At 39.1% G+C, this 22,975-nt stretch overlaps 1 protein-coding gene across 2 annotated transcripts in view; it reads right to left on the bottom strand.

The window, feature by feature from the left end:
- SLC9A9 (solute carrier family 9 member A9) overlaps positions 1-22,975 on the bottom strand; it is a 570,416-nt gene that overhangs the window by 261,729 nt on the left and 285,712 nt on the right. For both annotated transcript variants that reach the window (XM_074334001.1, XM_074334003.1), the window contains exon 9: positions 13,296-13,384. In XM_074334001.1, coding sequence (XP_074190102.1) covers positions 13,296-13,384 — 89 coding nt within the window. The remainder of the gene's footprint in view (positions 1-13,295; positions 13,385-22,975) is intronic.

Here is a 22,975-nt window from a genome sequence, read left to right as displayed (position 1 = left end):
TCCACAGTAGTTTGAAAATTCGTCGACAGTTCTTCTTTACTCTTCCCTTCAATGGTGGAGCTTAATTCCCCTCCCACTAAGTGTGAATGGTCTTAGTGACTTGCTTGTAATAGAATCTGGCAGAAATGACAGTGTGACTTCAGAGACTAGTTTATAAAAGACATTACTGCTTTCTTCTTGGCTCTCTCTCTGTTTTCACTTACTCAGGGGGAAACTAAGCTTTCACATCAGACGGACACCCAAGCAGCCCTATTGCAGACACATGGTGAAGAACAGAGCCTTCTGCTCACAGCTACATGAGCGAGCCAACTTGCAGGGGACCCTTCCCGCCAGTCCAGTCTTCAGACATGGCAGCAGCCTTGGCCACCAGTTTGTCTGCAGCCTCATGAGAGATCCTGAGGGAGAACTGCCCAGCTACACTGATGCTCCTGGACTTCGAGCTCTCAGAAATGATATAAAATAATACACGTTTGGAGGTTTAAACTGCTAAGTTTTGGGGTAATTTGTTACATAGTAATAGATGACTAATACACAAAAGGTTGCTTTTACAGGTGAGTACTATGTATTTTTAGCTTGTGATCAGTGCTTTGAGCACTGGTCTATGTCCAGGGTGGTCCCTGCGTTGAAGAACTGACACTCCCCTGCCAAGCCATCGACCTTCCTTGGGCTTTAGTTCCCTCCAGTAAAATCCTAGGTTAACAAGTTTATCTTCATAGTCCCACCGAGCTCTGAAATTCTTGGATTTTATGACTTAAAATTTTCAACGGCAGTTATATACTGTGATAAACAAATACAGACGTATGGTTAAAGAGTAGCTAAGATTGAATTGAGAATTTACAGTACAAGCACAGCTTTATCAGATTAAAAAATTTACATGAAAAAATTTTAAGGGCAAGCACAGTTCATGTCTTAACTTAGCTTTATATCTCCTTGGGCCCCAGGACATGCAATACGGGAGGTAACTACTATAGAGAGTCCTGAATGGTCATTTGTGGCACCTACTCTAATGCAAGTTGGTTGTGGAGTAAGGCTTCTTAACCAGGGGTTCACAAACAAAATTCTTTCTGGGCACTGAAAGTACGTGTGCTCTTGACGGCATGTGGAAGCTCCACTGCATTAGCACATAAAAGAGAACACTTATTAGCTGAGCTGCTAAATGTCCATCATACAATTCAATGAGTTTCATTGAAAAGAATCACCAGCTTAGCTAAGGGGAAATTGAAACATTTTGCCATCATTTATAAATTCAACCCTTCTGGGATGGTATTTTTAAAGGTACTTTGAATGAAGGGAAGAGGAAAAGTGGTAGAAATCTTGACAAAAGAAATGTAATTAAAGTTAAAAAAAAAAAAAAAGCAATTCTATGTTTTATGAAGATATCTCTGATCTTACGTGAGAAGCCAGGAGGCAGGGGCATTGTTACCCAGGACACTGTCTGGGCTGTGTCTCAGAACAGGTAATAGGAAAGGACATGCCCGCTTTTGTTAAAAGTGACGAAGAAAAGAACGCACAAAACCATAATCAAAAACCACTGTAATGCAAATCAATAAGACAGAGGCAGGCTGTAGGAAACTCACAAGTAATAGAATTGTACTTGATCTTTCTTTCAATATCTCAGGATTACCCTAGACATTTGCTTTATGCATCCCACTCATTATATTTAAATTAATGCCTCATATCAGAATTGAATGAAACCATTCATTAGCAAAAATTGTTTCCCCTCTCCACCTTTTATCTTGAAATGTTAATGGTCATAATTCATTTATTTATTAATTCAGCAAGAATTTAATGAACTCCTAAGTTCAAGGCAAAAACCAAATGGTAAATTTCCATAAGCTTTTTATAGAGACCACAACATCCTAAGAGGTTCGACAGAACAAAACTATGTCCAGAGCCAGAGAAGATTAAGATAAATTTAGATGTTATATATATGTAAGCAGTTTATCAAACAGGAGCGTGGGGAGCAGTGAGATTGATGTCATGATAGATGTCATTTCCTCCAAGAGGCTACTTTCATTATCTTTGTAAGGCACAGATCTCATTTTGGGGGCACAGGTCTGATTATTATCATCATTCCTATGCCTGAAAGCGTTAAGTAATTATTAGACTGATAGGATACAATTCTCCTAAACGTAGCACAGTGAGACACTGAAAGGTCCATGTGAACTCACTTCTCCTTTTCCATTCTCAGCTCTCCCACACCCTTTCCTTTCTGCTCCCCAACCTATACCATTGACCCTAACAGACTCCCTCCTCCTTCCCACAGCAACCTGCTCCCCAGTGACAGTGTGGTACCTCTGGGACTTTCTCTGGGACTTGTCAAGCTCTTTCTTAGTTTTATGCTTTTGCACACTCTTTTTCTCTTTGCTTTCATTCACCCATGAAATCTGCAGGACAATCTCCTAATCATCCTTACGCCCAGCTGCAAAACACCCAACTCACAATCAGCGTCCCCCGAACACCTTGCCTCCAGGAAGCAATTCAGTCCTCTGGTTTCCATGACATGTTGTGCATTCGTCTCTGTTAACATTGGCCATACGGGATTGTTGCTGTGTAAGCGTGTGTGTGCATTTGCGTGTCCCCTGCCATATGAGGAGCTCCTAAGGGTGAGAACCATGTCTTATGTGCCTTTGTCTCCTGGCGCCTAGCACGGTGCCTGCCACGCAGCCATGTGGTGCTTAGTCCATCCTCAGTCCACGCTTGAATTGGAAAGCTGGAAAGTGCTTCAGTCAGAGCTTGAGACTGAGTGAGCAATGTACTCTCCACCCTAAGGACGCAGGCAGTCTTAGAAAGCGCCATTGCAACCATTCACTTAGGAGGTCCAGGAAGGTCTAGGAAGTAGTACCAGCCCTTTGAAACTTTTCGCCCCAGTGTGAACCAGGGACTTTGGTTTTTGATTGCTTCATCCTGGGATTTGATTTGACAACTTATTGAAAAGGTCTACCCAGTGATTTGTCCTCAAGATCAATGGCAAACTCTGATTCCTCCTCTCATCTCCATGCATTGCAGTCCGTAAGCAAGTGATCTCTGTCAAATCCTAGTCTGAGAGAAGGAACCAGACACATATCATATGCTCTATGTTACATCACAGAATATTAGGTTTAGAGTACAGTCCTTAAAACCCAGTCATATACTTCAATGATTAATTTTTATAAATGGGAAAACTGAAGCTCACAGGTATTGGATTATCCAAGGCCCCACCACTAGTCATAGAGATGAGGGGCGAACCCCAGCTTTCTGGACTCTCAGCCACGAGTTCTACCAACCATATCATCTGGCCTGCCCCACTTTCCAAGTTTCCTTACAACAACACATCCAATTTGGCTCCTGCTGCCTTATTTTTTATTGGAAATTTAAATTTGGATTTGCATTGCTGTTTTCCCATTCAATGATGATAAATACTCAAAATATCATCTGGGGGAATGGAAATAACATAAGCACCTGGAAAGAATATGCTATAATGAAGATGTCATTGTTTGCCCATAGATGCTAGACGAGTAATCTGGCTTTTCAAAAATAAGTGCATGAAAATATCTATGTCTATACCAACCTGCATTTTAGTAAAAAGGTTAAAATGCACTGAAATTCGTGGATTTTCAAAGATGATAAAATTAAATATAAGATAAATGGCTAATTATCTGAATTAGCTGAAAGCATAATAAAGATATTCATTCATTCATTCATTCATCTATCCATCCATTCAAAGTTGACTGAATAAATGATGCTAAGCCTCACAATTGCTACTATCCCATCTATAATCAAAGAATATTCAGTAAAAGGCAAAATAGTTTGAACTACAAAGTCACAAAAGCATATTCAAAATTTGCCTCTACCACTTATAAGCCTTGGCAAACCCTGTAATACACAGTCATCTCTTTTCTGTAATTATCATCAGCATGAAAATGTATTGTTATTTCTTCCACCTTGAAAATGAAAAGAATTTTCTTTTGGACTCACTTCTCATTTCTCTGCTCTCTATTCACAACAATCCTCCTTTGAAGGAGTTGTCTATATTCTCACATTCCAATTTCTTTCCTTCCATTCTCTCTTGAACCCACTATAATCACGCTTTTACCTTGACACTCCACCAATATGGTTCATATCTTATTTTATCTGTTTATCTTACTTAATCTTTCAGCCATATTTGGTACAATCCCTTGTCCTCTTTTAAAAAATATTTTGTTGTTTTTCAATTACAGTTGACAGACAATATTATATTAGTTTCAAGTATACAACATAGTGATGAGACATTTATGCAACTTATGGAGCGATCATCACAATAAGCCTAGTACCCACCCGACAACATACATAGTTATCACAATAGTACTGACTATATTGCCCATGCTGTACTTTATACCCCGTGACTATTTTGTAACTATCAATTTGTACTTTTTAATCCCTTCACCTTTCTCACCAATCTCCCCAACTCCACTCCTATCTGGCAAACATCAGTTTGCTCTCTGTATTTATGAGTTCCTTTATGTTTTGTTTTTTATTTATTTTGTTTTTTAGAGTCTGCAAATAAGAGAAATCATATGATATTTGTCTTTCTCTGTCTGACTTATTTCACTTATCATAGTACCTTTTAGGTCCATCCATGTCATCTCAAATGGCAACATCTCACTATTTATATGGCTGAGTAATATTGCATTGTATATATGTACCACATCTTCTTTATCCATTCGTCTATTGATGAACACTTAGGTTGCTTCCATATCTTGGCTATTGTAAATAATACTGCAATGAATATAGGGATGCAACTTTTTTTTTAATTAGTGTTTTATATTTGTTCGGTTAAATATCCAGTAGTGGAATTGCTAGGTCCTTCTTTGTGTCTTGTTACAGGCTTTGTTTTAAAGTCTATTTTGTCTGATATAAGTATTGCTACCCCAGATTTTTATTCTGTTTGTTTCCATTTGCATAAAATACATTTTTCCACCCCTTTATTTTCAGTCTTTGTATGTTTTTCAATCTGAAATGGGTCTCTTGTAGGGTGCATATTACGGGTCTTGTTTTCTTGTCCATTTAGCCACCCTATATCTTTTGGTTGAAGCATTTAATCTATTTACATTTAAAGGAATTATTGGTATGTGTGTAGGTATTACCATTTTATTATTCATATTTTAAATCCTTTTCCTCTTCTCCCTCTCCCTCTCCCTCTTCCTCTTCCTCTTCCTCTTCCTCTTCCTCTTCCTCTTCTTCTTCTTCTAGAAGACCCTTTAACATTTCGTGTAATACTGGTTTGGTGGTGATGAACTCCATTAGCTTTTTCTTGTCTGGGAAGCTCTTTATCTGTCCTTTGATTCTAAACGATAGTTTTGCTGGGTATAGCACCCTTGGTCGTAGGTCTTTGCTTTTCATCATGTAGAATATTTCTTACTAATCCCTTCTGCCCTGCAGTTTCTTTAGAGAAATCAGCTGACAGTTTCATGGGAGCACCCTTGTAGATGACTAACTGCTTTTCTCTTGCTGCTTTTAAAATTCTCTCTGTCTAACTTTTGACTTTTTAATTATGACATGTTGTGTTGTGGGCCTCTTTGGGTTCATTTTGTTTGGGACTCTTTGCAATTCCTGTGCTTGTATGTCTATTTCCTTTGCCAGTTTAGGAAAGTTTTCAATCATTATTTCTTCAAATAGGTTTTCTTCAAATCATTGTTCCTCACTCTCTTTTATCTCCTTCTGCTATCCCTAGGATGTGAATGTTGGTACACTTGATGTTGTCCCAGAGGCCCCTTAAACTATTCTCTTTTTTTTTTTTCTTGTGATTGGGTGTTTTCTGCTACCTTGTTTTCCAAATCATTGATTCAATCCTCTTCTTCATCTAATCTGTTGATTCCCTTTAATGTATTCTTTATTTCAGTTATTGTATTCTTCATTTCTGACTGGTTCTGTTTTGAATTTCCTATCTCCATTTTTTATGTTTCCTATCTCTGTTACAGTTATTACCAAGTTCATTTACTCTTCCCCTAAGTTCACTGAGCATCCTTATAACCAGTGTTTTGAGCTCTGCATCTGGTAGATTGCTTATCTCCATTTCATTTAGTTCTTTTTCTGGAGTTCTGTTCTTTTCTCTCTCTCTCTCTCTCTCTCTCTCTCTCTCTCTCTCTCTCTCTCTCTCTCTCTCTCTCTCTCTCTCTCTCTCTCTCTCTCTCTCTCCATTTGGGACAGCTTTCTTTGTTTTCTCATTTTGACTCCCTCTGTGTGTGTGTGTGTGTGTGTGTGTCCACATGTGTGTGTGTGTTTTCTATGTATCAGGGCAATTTGCTACATCTCCCAGTCTTGGTAGAGTGGCCTTATGTTGTAAGTGTCCTGTGGGACCCAGTGGTGTAGTGTTTTTCATCACTTAAGGTGGGTGCTCCAGGTGTGTCCCTTGTGTGAGTTGTATGTGTCCTCCTGTTGTAGTTGAGCCTTGATTGCTGTTGGCACATCAGTGGGAGAGATTGACTCTTATGTTTATTGGCTGTGAGGAGTGGCTATAACAGGGGCCACAGTGCAGGGGCTGACCTCCATGGAGCAGGATTTGCATTAGTGCAGCTCTGGTGCCTACAGGTTGTACTGTTTGGGTGAGTTATTTGTAGAGGTGGTTGGGTGGTGCTCTGGTGTAGTCTGAAGCTTGCCACTGGTGTGTGTTGGTTTTGGTGCCTCTTGAGAGGGGCTCTAGTGCAGTCCAAGGTCAGCCACTGATTATGCCCAGCCTGGGACCACCTGATATAAGCTACAAAGTGATCTACAGATGGTTGCCATTTGTGTTAGGCTTAGAGGCCATTGGGAGAAGCTAAACTGTGAACCAAGGCTGTCTGCCACTAGTGCTGGGCTTGAGGCCACTTATCAAGAGGTACAGGGCATGCTGAGGCCAGACACTGCTTGTCTGGAGTTTCTAAACCTTTGAGAGACTTTAGGAATGTCCACGTAATGAGCCAAGACAGGCTGTTTGTGTGAAAAAGCCACTGGGAGCAACTTGGGTAGGCCCCCTTTTGGGTGGGGAGGGGTCTCAGGGAATCACCAGGGCAAGGTGAAGAGTATTAACCAGGTTGATGGAGACTTAGAGTTGACGCCCACCTGTGCTTGCAGGCTGGGTCAGGGTGGGCTCAACAAAGGAACAGTGATGTCTTCTAGCACTTCTGTCTGGGGGAAAGCTGCCCCTTCAGATATCATCTTGAGACCAGACAATTCATTTCCTCCTTCTTTGTCCCTGGAGTGTTTCAAGTTTCTGCCCCGATGCTGGAGCTCAGAATGAGTGAGTCCATCAATAAATAAGTCCATGAAGGGGCCCTTTAAGAGAAACACCTGGGACTCCAGCCGCCCTTTGTCTTATTCAGCCACAATCCCCACTGGTTTTCACAGCCAGAAGTTATGAAGACTTCTCTTCCTGGCACTGAAATCCTAGGCTGGAGAGCCCAGTGTGGGGCTGGGACTCCCCTCACTCCTCAGGCGGGGACATCCACAGCATATATATCCCTCCTGATTTTTAACCACCACACATGGATGGGACCTGTCCATTATGCGTCTCCACCCCTCCTATCAGTCTTCATGTGGCTTCTCATGTGTATCCTTAGTTGTAGGACTTCTGTTCAGCTAGACTAAAGGCAGTTCTCAATGGTGGTTGTTCTGTAGTTTAATTATTATTTTGATATGGTAGTGGGAAGTGGCGAGTACAGAGTTTATCTACTCTGCCATCTTGACTGGAAGTCCTCACTGTGCTCTTTCTTGAGACACTCTCGTCATTTGATTTCCAAGACACTATACTTTCTTGGTTTTACTTCTCCCTACTGGCTACTGCCTCTCACTGTCTTTTGCTGGTTTCCAACTTCTTACTGTTGGAGTGGCTCAAGGCTTGGTTTTTGGATCTCTCCTCCATTACTCCCTTAGGAAGCTCATCTAGTTTCATGTTTTCTATGTCCAACTGGTTACTCAACAGCTCCACTTTATTGACTAATACACATCCCAAGTATCACCAGTCAACACTCATTTCCCAATAGTCCCCCAAAACTGCTATCTTGCAGTCTTCCCCAGATAATAAATGGCAGCTCCATCCTTTTAAAATTTAAATCATACCATGCCATGCCTATAAGTAAAATGCTCCAATGTCTTTCCACCTTGTTCAGGCTCTCCACAACCCACCCCTTGTCACTGTTATCATACTCTATTGTCTCTCATACTCTCCCCTGGTCCATTTCTCCTCAGCAACATTGGTCACCCTACCCCAGGAGGCCATTATATCTGTCATTCCCCATTTCTGGACAGCTCTGCCCCAAATGTATAAAATTCTACTTCTTTCAAGTTTCACCTTCTTATTAAGGCTTTCCCTGGCCACCCTATCTAAAACTGCAACCCTGCCTCTCCAGATACTCACTTCTAGCTTCCTTCTCTGCTTGATTCTTGGCCTTTTACTTACCATAAACACACTACATATTTAGCTTATGTATTTTGATTACTATAAATCTCTACTAGAAATTGTTTTTTGTTCACTCTTGTATCCCAGCACCTTGAACAGTGACTGCCACAAAATAGGCTCTCAAAAAGTATTAGTTGAATGAATGAAAGTAATCAGTGACAATACTGGGTAAGAAGAGCTACCTCTTAGGTAGAAAAGTAAATAGAAAGTAAATGAAATAAGTACTTTGTAAATGTTAATGCATAATAAACGTTAATTACTTAAAGTAATATATGCCCATGTGTATATGTTGGAAGTAATTTTTAGGTGAAACTACAGGAAGGGAAGGAGAAATTCTAGTTAAAAGGGATGGTACATGGTTTTGCAAGTTAGCCTCAGGCAAGGTGAAGACCCTGGGAACACCCTGGAGTTTGGCCCAGATTGCCAGCTCCCAGGCCTGCCGAGGGGACAAGAGCATGAGGGAGGAAGGGGTTGGGAAGCAGGCTTGGACTTGTGTGAGTGGGGTCATGGGGTCTGTATGCAATCTTCTGGGTGGTGTAGGCTGAGCATTCCAGGCTCGCAGATAGCTGTGTGCTGATGTCCATCTCGAGTGTCTCTAGAAGTTCTTAGTTTCTAGGGCAAGAGTCAGGGCTTCCAGTATTTGTCTAGCTCTCGGGCTAGATGTGCACACCTTAAGCAAAAGAACCTCTCTGAGTCCAGGAAAAGGGATTACCACATATGTTCCTATACTCTTGAATAGAATACTTTGCTATCAAAATATAAATCCTCATGGTGGGTACAGAACCAAAGTGTCTCCATTAGGCTGCTTTGTGCCTGACATATAGTGATGTTACATGACTTTACATAGTGAAAATAAATTCACCTACCTGGAGGTCATTATTAATTTTGGAACATATTTTAAAGTGAAAAAGCAATTTTAGAAAGGTACTCTAATTCTTGAAGCTATAAAGGATATATAATCCCCCAAAGTCTTTGTATCTAGATGTAGCTATTTGATTAGCTGGTATAGGTACAGTCCATGAATAAAATTTCTTTGTAAATCATATCACCTTTGGTTTTTATAACACAAAGTTGATTTTCATGGATTTTTCCTCAGCTTCACTCATTGACTTCCTTTACGCCTATTGACCGGTCCTGGGGACAGAGATTGTGAAACTGCTACTTCTCCCGTTGACAGTGAACATAATGTGGGGAGATGCAGAGGAAGATACTGTGTTCTATACTATGGGTCCTCATATAATACTTTCCAAACCTTTGCCAGTTTCAGAGAGGAAATAATGGCAACCTGTACAATACTTGCCTCAGCTATTCTTTGTAATTTCTATTGGTTCCCACATGGAATTTGAACTTTCCTTACTACATTGCTGCAGGTGTGGCCAAAGACCTTTGATCTGTGAAGTTAATTAAAAGGTTGGATCTCATTTCTTTCAAAGTGGTGACCTCAGACTCTGTATACTAGAATGGGGAATATGTGTGTATATGTATGCATGTATATGTACATGTAGATAAATATGTATCTATACCACATATGCACATATTATGAGAGAAAAAATAAATAGAAAAATGACAGATCATGAAAGAAAAATAGTGAGGAAAGGTATGAGAAGGGAAGGGAATGGACTTCACATTCATTAAGCTACTCCTATGAACCAGGAACGCAGGAAAGAAGGCAATGGGGGAAACAAAGATGGAGCAATGCAATTACCTGGATGTTAAAGAATGAACCTATAAAAACCTCCTTCCTTAAAGGGGAGTGCTGTAAGAATGGATGTTAGCAGTCCGTCAGGGAGCACTTGTCAAGTCATTCAGAGAACAGAACGGTGTGGACCCCTGATATTGGCTTTGTCTCCCTGAGGTGCTAGGCTGTTGGCTCTCCATGAGATGACTTATCTTTGAAGTTATGCTGAGCAGTCTAGATAGCATGAATTAAAAGTGCATATCCCTAAAGAGAGTTCAGCTTCCCAGAATACAAATGTGCAGGGAACCAGATGGGGTCAGAAAAAACCATCCCAAGACATTTCCCTTTAAACCCTGCAGAATGCTAGTCATTTCCATAATTAAAAGGATCCTAAAAGACTATAGAGTGGAGGTTTTTAGGTATGAGTATCAGGTTTTTTTGTTCGTTGTGTTAACCAGGAGTACTTGAAATTTCCGAAGTTGCATCTTAGTGATTCCTCTGATAGGCAGAGGGGTAAGTGACCTTGAAGAGTTCCTGAATAGGTGGGAGGTAGGGTAAGGTCCAGCTGAGCTTGGCAGGTGACAAAGAGAAAGGGATGAAAACCATAACCATTTTAGAGAGCTCTAAGTTAAGTTTTCAAAATCTATTTAGAAATTCATATTCTAATCACAGGTTTTGGTTAGATATCATTTTGGCTTTCTCCACTCCCACTGCTCCAATATCACATTAGATATCCTCAGCATCATTAGCTTTATTATAGGAGCCTTTCTACCTCCATTTGCATTTTGGGATAGATTGCAATCATTTGGTCCAATTCTTCATCATTCTCTATATTCATGCTTCTTGCCATAAAACTTTTCAGCATTTTCTCACTTTCTGAGACTCTAGACCTTGGGGTCAGCCATATGATTTTCTTTAGCCAATAGGATGTTTAGGAAATGTGAAGCAAACAGAGGTTTGAAATGGACTTGTACATTTGGGCTTGCGCTTCTGCCAAGAGAATAATGACAACCATATAGCACTGTATACAGTGAATCAGCCCAGCTGAGAAAAGCATAGCCACCTAGATCAACCCACATCAAAAGAGTTGAACACTGCAGATGGGTGAAAAATAAATGTTTATTGTTGGATATCACTGGGGTTGTGTGATTGTTTGTTACACAGCAAATGCTCACTGATACAAATGTCATTTGACTCACGCTCCTCTTGTGTGGCAGAGAGATTTCTGAAATGGAAATCCAATTGTCCTAAAATTACTCCGCTTAAGACACTTTAATGACTTCTCCTTATTGGGCTGAACGGTGTCACCACACCCCCCCCCCCACACACACACACAAAAATTCATATTTTGAAGTCCTAACCCCCAGTACCTTAGAATATGACCTAACTTGGAAAGAGTGTCATTGCAAATGTAAAATGTAGTTAGTTAAGACAAGATCATACTGGAGTACGGTGGACACCTAATCTCATGTGAATAGTGTCCTTATCAAAAGGGGAAATTTGGAGTCAAACATGCTCACAGGCAGAATGCCACATTCACATGAAGGCAGAGACCAGAAGGATATGTCTCCAAGCCCAAGAACACCACGATTGCCAGAAAACCACCCGAAGCTAAGAGACAGGAAGAGAATGTGAGGGCTCCCTCACAGCCCTCAGAAGAAACGAATTCTACCAACACCTTGATCTCAGACTTGTAGCTCACAAACTGTGAAATGAAAAATTTCTGTTGTTTAAGCTATTCCTCACTAACTTTAGGATGAGGTCTAAAGTTATAGAATTCACAAGGTATGGAACTTTTTTTTATTTCTTTTTTAAAATTAGAGTATTGTTGACATACTGTATTATATTAGGTTCAGGTGTACAGCATAGTGATTTGACATTTATAGACCTTACAATGTGATCCCCACACTAAGCCTAGTAACCACCTCTCACCACTCCAAGTTATCACAATGTTATTGATTGTATTGCCCTTTTACTTTTACATCCATCCCCCCGCCCGCCTTCCTTCTGGCAAATATCATTGGGATCTATGTTTCTCTGAGTCTATTTTTTGTTTTGTTTTGTTTGTTCATTAGTTCTGATTTTTTAAATTCCAAATATAGGTGAAATTATGCTGTATTTGTTTTTCTCTGTCTGACTTATTTCACATAGCATAATACCCTCTAGGTCAATCCAGGTTGTCACAAATGGTGAGATTTCATTCTAGTTTATTGCTGAGTAATATTCCCCTGGAAGTCCTTTTGTAAGCTGGTCTCTGGCCATATCTATGGTTTCATCCCTCACTATATCCCAGTGGCTTTGGCTTTACCCCATTCTCTAGCCACACAGAACTATTTACAGTGTTTCCATCAACTGCTTCAGAGCTTTTGTCAATGCTATAACTTTGGCCTCAAATGCAGCTCCTGCTACCTTCTAATCCTCTGCTAGATCCCACATGATTGCCTAATCAACTTCTATTTGTATTTCAATCTCCAGCCTGAGCATCATCTCTGGAAACTTTCTTTTCACCTTCCCAATCCCAACTACGGGAGAATGCCCTATTGAATGCTTCCCTAACACCCTATAGAGATATTTCCCTCGCAGTCCATCATACACTGTATCTTCCTCAATAGACTTGATAATGAACCTCTTAAAGGCAGGGTCACATACTATCTGTCCTTTTATTCCTAGTACCTAGCACAATGCCTGGCACAGAGAGGCTGGCAGGAAATGTTTGTGAAAGGAATCTGAGTGTTCATGTGCAAATATCCAAACAGATGTGTTCTTAGCATATGGAAGATACATTCTGCTCATGTAACAACTGGCAATTGAGTTTACTTGGAAGCAAAAGTACCCAATTAAAGACCAAACATCACTTCCTTATTCTTCTTCATTTCCTTCTCTTTATATAACTACCCAATCTCACATGCTTTTAAATGCTTTTAGATGTAAGTGACTGAATTATTACTGGCTGTATGCCTTTCATTTTAAAGACTGACAATCTAGGTTCCACATTTCTCAGGAGAGAAAGACTATTATAACTATATTTTTGCTTACCAAGAGAATTGTTAATGATTACCCTGGAGGGGAAAAAAAAATCTATAAATACCCAGCCTATAATGAAACCTTAAGCTTACTTTCTTCCTTTGTTAATGAAATGCTTTCTGTGTGCACTGCCAGCATTGCTACATAACCATTACACTGAGAAAAGCGATGAAGTCTGTAGTGAATCTTTTCTTTTACCTGTTTAGTCCTCATTTTGGAATCCGATGACAGATTGTTGTAGGTATAATGTGCCTGTGTGACTCCACAGAAGAGAACAGCGACTATCCCTGGAATGCAAAAACACACCAGTCAAAATCAATTTTTTCCCCCCTAAGTCAAAGGTTTTCACTATCCCAGGTAGAAGAAAAAGGACTTGGTGTCAGCAGAGTTAAAACAGCTGGTAAGTACTATGATAATGAAAGGGATAAACCTTGCTACTTGCTTTAAGAATGGGTCTAGCAGGATAAAACTTAAAGAAAAAAACCTAAATAAAGTATAAGAAGTAGATTCTCCCTGAGGATAATTGACCCCTTGGTCATGAGTTAGGAAAGTTATGCGTGGGAAAACATGAACAAAAAACGGTATAGTCAACTTCTCATAGCCAATGCCAACTACTGGCTATATCTTATACTAAAAGCTGGCATATCTGCTCAGGCATTTGCTTTTCATGGGGGACTTTGAGGAATCTGAAAAAGCTCCTATCATACCATAATTTAGTATTAAAAATCATGACTCACAAACCTAAGAACTCTACAAGGGTTTAGTTGTCCCGGCCAGTGCCTCGACTTGCCAGGTGAGAAAGAGAGAGAGGCCCTTTATTGCCTCTATTATACCCAGCTGTAAATGCTACATGAAGCCTCCCATACACTAGATGCTCCCTGGGGACCGAGGGGTCGCCACCATGGGACCAATTTTTCCCTAGGCTCTGTTACTCTCTCTGTTATTGCCCCAGGGCTAGGGTGGGGCTGCATTCTACTTTGGATTAAATATTCAGTGACTCATGGGAAATTCGGCATAGAGTAGGGCTTTGGGGAAACACAAGATGCAAGTGTTCCTCAACTCAAACCGAAGGGATGGAACAGAATTTTAAGCAGCAGAATATTTTCAACTAAAAACACTCATGAATTAAATGCTGATGATTCTTAAGCATATAGAGATATGTGAACTGAATACTGACGTTTCAAATGAATCTGCAATAAAAAGTTTTAAAGAACCAAGCTTATTTTTTAATATATAGACTATATGCATCTATTTATATTTTGGTTTGGCTTTGGATAAAATACTGCTGAGACATACTTACCTAATACAAGTACCTAGATATTTACATTACTTATTTCTTTTCTATATACATCAAAATTTTAGGCAAAAGAATAAAAATAACCAGAAATTTTTGCCAAAAAATTTATATATGCAGTAAGCATTTTTATAGATTTTTGGGTAATATCTCAGTCTCTTAGCTTCTCTTCAGAAATTCAAAGGAAAAATATTACACTTTACATTTATAAAATATTACATTTTACTACTCTTCACAGAATTTCTGTTGAAAAACAATGAATGCCAGGGAAACATTTAGGGCACTGAGGCCGTTCAGGTACCCTGAGGTATAGGAGGATTGCCATGAAGGTTGTTTTGGTATCAAATATTTGTCTTTCATGCTTTAAAAATGTAATTTATCCACTTCTGCTGCTTCAGTAGTCTCCTGGAGATTTTTCTGGGTGAGGTTTAGGTGGCCCTCCCACCATTGTGGAAATATTTTGACCATATATTGAGCTGGGAAGAAGGAGTGAATGAAAAGGTGGGAGCATGTGTGGGTTGTGCATAAATGCATTCTGAGAGCAAGAAGAGGATACAGAGGCGTTTTCCACAGGATAGGCAGGGCACTAAGTTTGGCTGAACACCTACTGTAGGCAACACTGTGTGAGTTTTATTTACATTATTTTATTTATTTCATTAATTTATTAGCTCACAACAGGCTTAGCATGATGAGATTAACCAGCTCCTTCACCTGTCTTCCCTTTCTCAGTAACAGCATCTCCATTTCTCCTGCTTCTCAATGATAAAACTTTAGGACCACCCTTTACTGCTTCTCTGCACATCAGCCATTTTGTTGGCTTGTCCATTGAAAGTTAGCCCGAAGCCAACCACTTCTCAACACTTCCACCCTTAACACCTTTTTCCAAGCCACCATCATTTTTTTGCCTGGATTACAGCAGTATTTGTTTGACACATTAATGAATATTCCTATCTCCATGTAACAAATAAGAAACTAATTTATTCAAGGTCACCTTGAAAGTGGCAGAGCTGAGATTTAAATTCCACAAACTTCCTGTTCTTTTCTCCCTGCCTTAAACCATCCCTGAATAGTTTAAGGTAATCTTAAACTATCTAAAAATATCATTTCTGATGTCCCAGGGAAATAGTCAGAGATTTGATGATGAAGATGACATACCTGAGCTCTCTGGGCATCTTGTTTGAGAACATTCTCCCTAGTAACTCCAATAGTTTTCATTTTCTTGCCTCTGTTAGAACACTAATAGGCAGTGTTTCTGCTAGTACTTTTTGAGTTCAATATGGATATGACACACAAGGAAGAAACAATGAAGAATGTGCCTACATGACCAGAGGCTTGATGTTGTAGCTAAAGCAGCTAAGTCGATCTGACCCGTAGTGTTAGCTTACATAATCGTAATTCTATACCTTGGTAATTAACTATCTCACACAAATTACTATAATTAGTATGCCTTTTACAAGCCAAAACACATTTTGAAAATGTCTCATCTACAAGCCTCTATTATCTATCAAATTCTCTGCCATCTAAACAGATTCAGAGTTGCCAATTTTCTACCTTACAAAAGTGCATTTGACTTGTCATTGTATTTTTACACCCCTAGTTGTTACTAGTTGTTACACCCACTGTTATGTGGGGCCCCAGACAATTCTCTTACATGCTCTGGATCTCAGATTCTCAGGTGTACAAAGGACATGGAGGGGGACCCAGTGTTCTTTGGGCCATTCAGCAAACTAGTATCTCAGCTCCAATGCCCCCTCCTGGGCTTGCTCTGTTATCCTGGGACTGGGTCTCTGCTCCCACATCTTCCTTTGCCAGAGCTGCTGTGCTCTGCCAGTTGGAGCCCAGAGAGGCTGAGATGCAGGAGACGAAAAAAGGTCTTGCTGCTTCACATATGCCTTCGTTCCTTTCAGCTGCATCTGAGCAATGTTTCTTCACCATGGCTTTGGCCATTGGTTCCAGCCCTGTTTTCTGTTTTTGGTTTTTTCCTGCACTTCCAGAACAGCTTAGGGGACTCCCTCAGAGAAAGAAGTAGCAGACAGGCTGTGTTCTCAGAGGTCAAGATCCCAGCTCAGTGGTGTTCTCTTAAGAGCTTCTAGATTCTCTTCCCTTTGCCCCTCCTGTCTCAGGAGTCACATACTTGTTTCCTGCAAATACTACCTCTGTGTTCTCAGCATTCCCTATAGTCAGAGAGCTTTTTCAACTCTATATCACCTGCATTAAACTTTGCCGATAGCCAGCCAGTTTCTCTTTCCTGACTGGATCTTGACCAGTACCCTCTTGTGGGTCCCTTCTCATTCTAAATCTTGGTGGTTCTCGGAAACCATTGCCAGTTTGTCATCTGGAAATAAGATACAACTTGTATCCTTCTGTTATAACTATAACAGTGGGGGCTACCAAGGGCAGCTGAGATGCCATGCCAAGTTCCAAAGGACTGGACTCAATCTTACTTCAATCTTACGTATGGTTGGGATTGGTATTTTAAAAAAGTGATGAGTTTGAGCCACTAGATTGGAACAAGTGGCTGAGGATAGGAGTAAGTCAGGTCTAGAACTATTAAAGAGGGATTATCCAGACTCTGACATGTGTCTTCTGATTTTCAGTCACATGGTCTTTCCAAAATGTGAGTGCTATCCCACCAAGGAGCACCGGCCTTAAAGTGTGAGAAGTTCCCTATTATTTGAAATGTTGGAGTTGAATGATCGTCTGTCAGAGCTTCGTAGAAAGAATTCTTTTCGTAAAGTAGAAGTTTGGATATCCTCCAATTCTGTGAGTCTGTTATTTTCCTATATATTATATTATTAATTCACTAGGATTAACACCTGAGTTTGTCTTTTTTTTTTCTTCTTCTTTTTTCTAATTTCAGGGCAAGGAAATAATACTGGTTTCAAATGAAACCTGTAGACATTTTGAATACAGGCAGCCCAATTGTCTCAAAAAATAAAGACAAGATAAACTTATAAAATTTCAAATATTCTTTCAAATTTAGACAGACAGTGCTTCTAAAGTAAAAATTTTAAAAGTATCATCACCACACCTACTAATTATAAAACCTTTCTTTTTTCCCAAGTAAGCTAGAGGTATAGAGATAAACTCAGGATGTCTTCTCTGCAAAGACAAGGATGTCTCTAAATCTCTAGACCTCAAACTTTCAGGTCAAAGGACATTGAAAATGATGAATTCTGATGTCTGTGTCCAAGTGACAGACACAGCTCACCTCAGAGAAACCCATTTCTTGCTTGTCTCTTTCTTGCCTCTCAGTCTTGCTTGTCCTTGTCACTCCCAGCTGTGCTTAATTTAAAGTGCATCCTACTGTCCCCTATACATCAGAAGCTACTTGCCCCACCCGGAAGCACAACTGTGGCCCAAGAACCTGCATTAGGCAGGAGAGATTCCAGAACGCTACCTACTGTCTCTGAAATGTTAATGTACAACCAAATCACCTGGGAATCTTATTACAAGGCAGAGTCTACTTCAGTAAGTGGAATGGAGCCCAAGACTGCACATTTCATACTCCCAGGGAGGTTCATGCTACTGGCCCTAGAATCACACTGAAGAAGCAAATCTCTAACCACATTTCGGTATTAAGTATGACCGTGGCTATGGCTTGGCTTTGACCTCGTATACTCTCAAAAAGAGAGTTTTGCCTCATTCTTGCCCTTTAAGCATTTTTGGGACAATTAGAAGACAGCTCTAGAGGAGCCACATGTTTTTTATTACCTTTTTTCTTGGCTTATAAATGTCTTTTGCTAACTATAAAAATATTTTTAAATTATATTTTTATGTTTTATTCTCCATATTTTCATTCTGTGACTTTCCAGAATTGACATGATTCTATGAAGCAATTTTAGTTTCATGGAAAAATTCTCTAGCAAGGACATATGAGGAATTTAAAATTTTGTTCTTTATTTTTAGATTATTTATTCTTAATTTCAGCAATACTAGAATGTGAAAGAAATTACTTACATAGGATAAAACTGATGATACATTTTACTATCAAGTAGTTCAATAAGTTCTTTCCCTCTCTAAAAAAGAAGCAAACAAATCGCATCCTTTGATAACAATGTTGTAAAATTGAAATTAACAAAAAAGTATAGCTATGTAAATGTGTTTATTATGTGACAAAGAGCTAGGTCTTTGAAAAGATTAACAAAATTGAGGAACCCTTGGCTAGGCTCACTAAGATAAAAAGAGAAAAGACACTAATAAACAAAATCAGAAATGCAAAAGGGGAAGTTATCACGGACACCACAGAAATACAAAGGATCATCCAAGAACACTATGAAGGACTATATGCCACCATATTCAATAACCTAGAAGAAATGGACAAGTTCTTAGAAACATATAGCCTTCCTAGGCTGAACTATGAAGAACTGGAAAATCTAAACAGACTGATCACCAGTAACGAAATTGAATCGGTCATCCAAAACCTTCCCAAAAGCAAAAGTCCGGGACCCGATGGCTTCACCAGTGAATTCTATCAAACCTTCAAAGAGGATCTAATACCAATCCTGCTCAAACTCTTCCAAAAAATTGAAGAAGAGACAGTACTCCCTAACTCATTTTATGAGATCAACATTACCCTGATACCAAAACCTGGCAGGGACAACACAAAAAAAGAGAACTACAGACCAATATCTCTAATGAATACAGATGCAAAAATTCTAAACAAAATTCTAGCAAATTGAATGCAACAATGCATTAAAAAGATTCTTCATCACGACCAAGTGGGGTTCATCCCCGGGGCACAAGGATGGTTCAACATCCACAAATCCATCAATGTGATACATCACATAAACAAAACAAAGGACAAAAATCATATGATTATATCAATTGATGCAGAAAAAGCATTTGACGATACAACATGCATTCAGGATTAAAACACTTAATAAAATAGGTACAGAAGGAAAATACCTTAACATAATAAAGGCCATATATGACAAGCCCTCTGCTAATCTCATAATTAATGGTGAAAAACTGAAGCCCGCTGCTCTACGTTCAGGAACACGACAGGGCTGTCCCCTATCACCTCTGCTTTTCAACATAATGTTGGAAGTCCTTGCCAGAGCAATCAGGGGAGAGAAAGAAATAAAAGGCATCCAAATTGGGAATGAAGAAGTTAAATTGTCACTCTTTGCAGATGACATGATGCTATATATAGAAAACCCTAAAGACTCCACCAAAAAGCTATTAGAAACAATCAATGAATACAGGAATGTGGTCGACTACAAAATCAACGTCCATTGCATTCCTATATACTAACAATGAAATCTCAGAAAAAGAAATAAAAACAACAATTCCTTTTGCAATTACAGCAAAAAGAATAAAATACCTAGGAATAAACTTAACCAAGTATCTGAAAGACCTATATGCTGAAAACTACAAGACATTTTTAAAAGAAATTGAGGACACAAAGAAATGGAAAGACATTCCGTGCTCATGGATTGGAAGAATCAACATAGTTAAAATGGCCATATTACCCAAAGCAATATACAGATTCAATGCAATCCCCATCAAAATCCCAATGGCATTTTTAAAAGAAATAGAACAAAAAATCATCAGATTTGTTTGGAACCACAAAAGACCCCGAATAGCCAAAGCAATCTTAAGAAAAAGAACAATACTGGAGGTATCACACTCCCTGACTTTAGCTTGTACTACAGGTCAACAATAATAAAAACAGCATGGTATTGGCAGAAAAACAGACACATAGACCAATGGAATAGAATTGAGAACTTAGAAATAAAACCACATAAATATGGACAGATAATTTTTGACAAAGAAGCAAAAAAACATACAATAGAGAAAAGACAGCCTCTTCAATAAATGGTGCTGGGAGAATTGGAAAGTCATGTGCAAAAGAATGAAACTGGACTGCTATCTGTCACCATGTACCAAAGTTAATTCAAAATGGATCAAAGACTTAAGCATAAGACCTGACACAATAAACTGCGTAGAAGAAAACATAGGTACTAAACTTATGGACCTTGGGTTCAAAGAGCATTTTATGAACTTGACTCCAAAGGCAAGGGAAGTAAAAGCTAAAGTAAATGAATGGGTCTATATCAAACTTAAAAGCTTCTGCACAGCAAAAGAAACCATCGACAAAATAAAGAGGCCACCAACTGAATGGGAGAAGATTTTTGCAAACAGTGCTTCCGATAAGGGGCTAATATCCAAAATGTACAAGGAACTCATGCAACTCAACAACAAAAAGCAAACAACCCAAGTGAAAAATGGGCAGAGAACCTGAAGAAACATTTCTCCAAAGACGACATACAAATGGCAAATAGACATGAAAAAATGCTCAACATCACTAATAAGAGACATGCAAATAAAAACCACAATGAGATATCACCTCACCCCAGTCAGAATGGCTATCATCAACAAGACAAATAGTAACAAGTGTTGGAGAGGCTGTGGAGAAAAAGGAACCCTCATACACTGTTGGTGGGAATGCAGACTGGTGCAGCCGCTATGGAAGGCAATGTGGAGGTTTCTCAAAAAATTACGAATAGAATTACCGTATGACCCAGCAATCCCTCTCCTGGGTATCTACCCAAAACATCTGAAAACGTTTATCTATAAAGATGTGTGCGCTAATGTTCATTGCAGCTTTATTTACAGTGGCCAAGACATGGAAACAACCAAAATGTCCTGCGACAGATGAATGGATAAAGAAGTTGTGGTATATATACACAATGGAATAGTATTCGGCAGTAAGAAAAGATGAAATAGGACCATTTCATCTTTGACAACACTGATGGATCTTGAGATTATAATGTTAAGCAAAATAAGTCAAACAGAAAAAGCAGAGAACCATATGATTTCACTGATATGTGGTATACAAACCAAAAACAACAAAAGAACAAGACAAACAAATGAGAAACAAAAACTCATAGACACAGACAATTGTTTAGTGGTTACCAGAGGGTAAGGGGGGGGCGTGGTAGATGAGGGTAAAGGGGATCAAATATATGGTGATAGAAGGAGAACTGACTCTGGGTGGTGAATATACAATGGGATTTATAGATGATGTATTACAGAATTGTACACCTGCAATCTATGTAACTTTACTAACAATTGTCACCCCAACAAACTTTAATTAAAAAAAAAATGTGTCCACTAGGGATTTTTAATTATATTCTTCTAAATAATACTGAAGTTAAAGATGAAATCAAATTTGAAATTTTAGCTCATATAGAAATAAATAACAGTAAGTACAGTACATTCCTTATCAAAACCAATGGCATAAAACCAAAGAATTATTCAGAGGAATGTTTATAGTCTTATATGCATTCTTTTAGGAAAAAAGTAAAATAAATGGACTATTTACCTCAATAAGCTAGATGAAATACACAAAACTGGACCCCAAAGAAGTAGAATTAAAAATTTAATGAAGAAAAAAATAGCCAAAGAGAACATGTAAAAAAATATCTTTGGTCAGTAAAATGAAGAGCTGCAATGTAACAGTGTGGTCCATGCCCCTCAGGCCTGGAGTCCCTCCGGTCTCCATCCTTTCCAGGCCGCCATTCTCTGGCCAGTGGTTGCAGGTAGAACATGGGTGATGTTGCTCAATGGCTTTACCCATTTAAGACACAAGTTTCTCATTTGGATAGCACTCAGGTGTTTTACAGATGTGTTCTAAGTATAAAGCACTACGATAAGTAGTTAAAATGCTTTACAAATTAAATACTAATGAGAAGTAAATATCAGGTTTCGCTAAAATTACTAGAAGTGGATAAAAGGAAGTGGACATGACAAGAAGGAATAACCTAGAGAAGCTCACCTCAGGGATTAACACACTAACATTTCCTGTTTAACAAGTTATTGGGGAAACAAACGCAAAGCATCTAGTAAGGGTCTCACATATTCTATGCCCTTAATCATTATTTGTTGCATTCTCTTCCACATTAACTCACACAACAGAAAAATATGGTGAAAATGTGTTCCTTACTCCTAGTAATCCAAACTTACACAATTCTCAGTAACATTCCAGTTAAGGTACCAGATTTTTGTAAGTTAACTTGGGTATCTGCTATGCAGCCATTCAAATGCTATTTATCAATTGAGTTCTTTCCATGAGCAAAGCACAAGTCATGGCTGTGAGAATACAAGAATGAATAAACCCAGTCTCAGACCTCAAGCAGCTTTATGTCTCCTAATAGAGACAACATGTATACAAAGGCATCTAATAGCGGACAGAATGTAGTAGGTGATAAGAAAATAGGAATCCTGACAGGGAGTAATTTCTTTCAGCCTGGGGAAGGTGGAAGAGAGATGGGGTACGTATGCAGATTTACAAAGGATACAGAGGCATTTGGGTCTTGAAAGATCAGAAGTGTCTGGGGTCCACAGTAGGGAATTCAATGTGAGTGAAAGGAGAGAGGTAGGAGGTTATGGAGTATGTATGAGAAACAGGCAGTTTATCAGCACACTTTGGATTTCAATCCATTATAGGGAATAAATACACATAGAATTAATAATTATATTTTTAAAATACAAAACTTAATAGAAGAAGCAACTAATACACTCTACGCTCAGAATGGTCAAACTAATTATTAGTAGTACAAAAGCATTTATCTTACAT

This window comes from Rhinolophus sinicus, linkage group LG01 (genome assembly GCF_036562045.2).
Source record: "Rhinolophus sinicus isolate RSC01 linkage group LG01, ASM3656204v1, whole genome shotgun sequence".
NCBI classification, from domain to species: Eukaryota; Metazoa; Chordata; class Mammalia; order Chiroptera; family Rhinolophidae; genus Rhinolophus; species Rhinolophus sinicus.
Note: the sequence above shows the minus strand (reverse complement) of the source record. Positions and strands in the feature narration are given on the sequence as shown.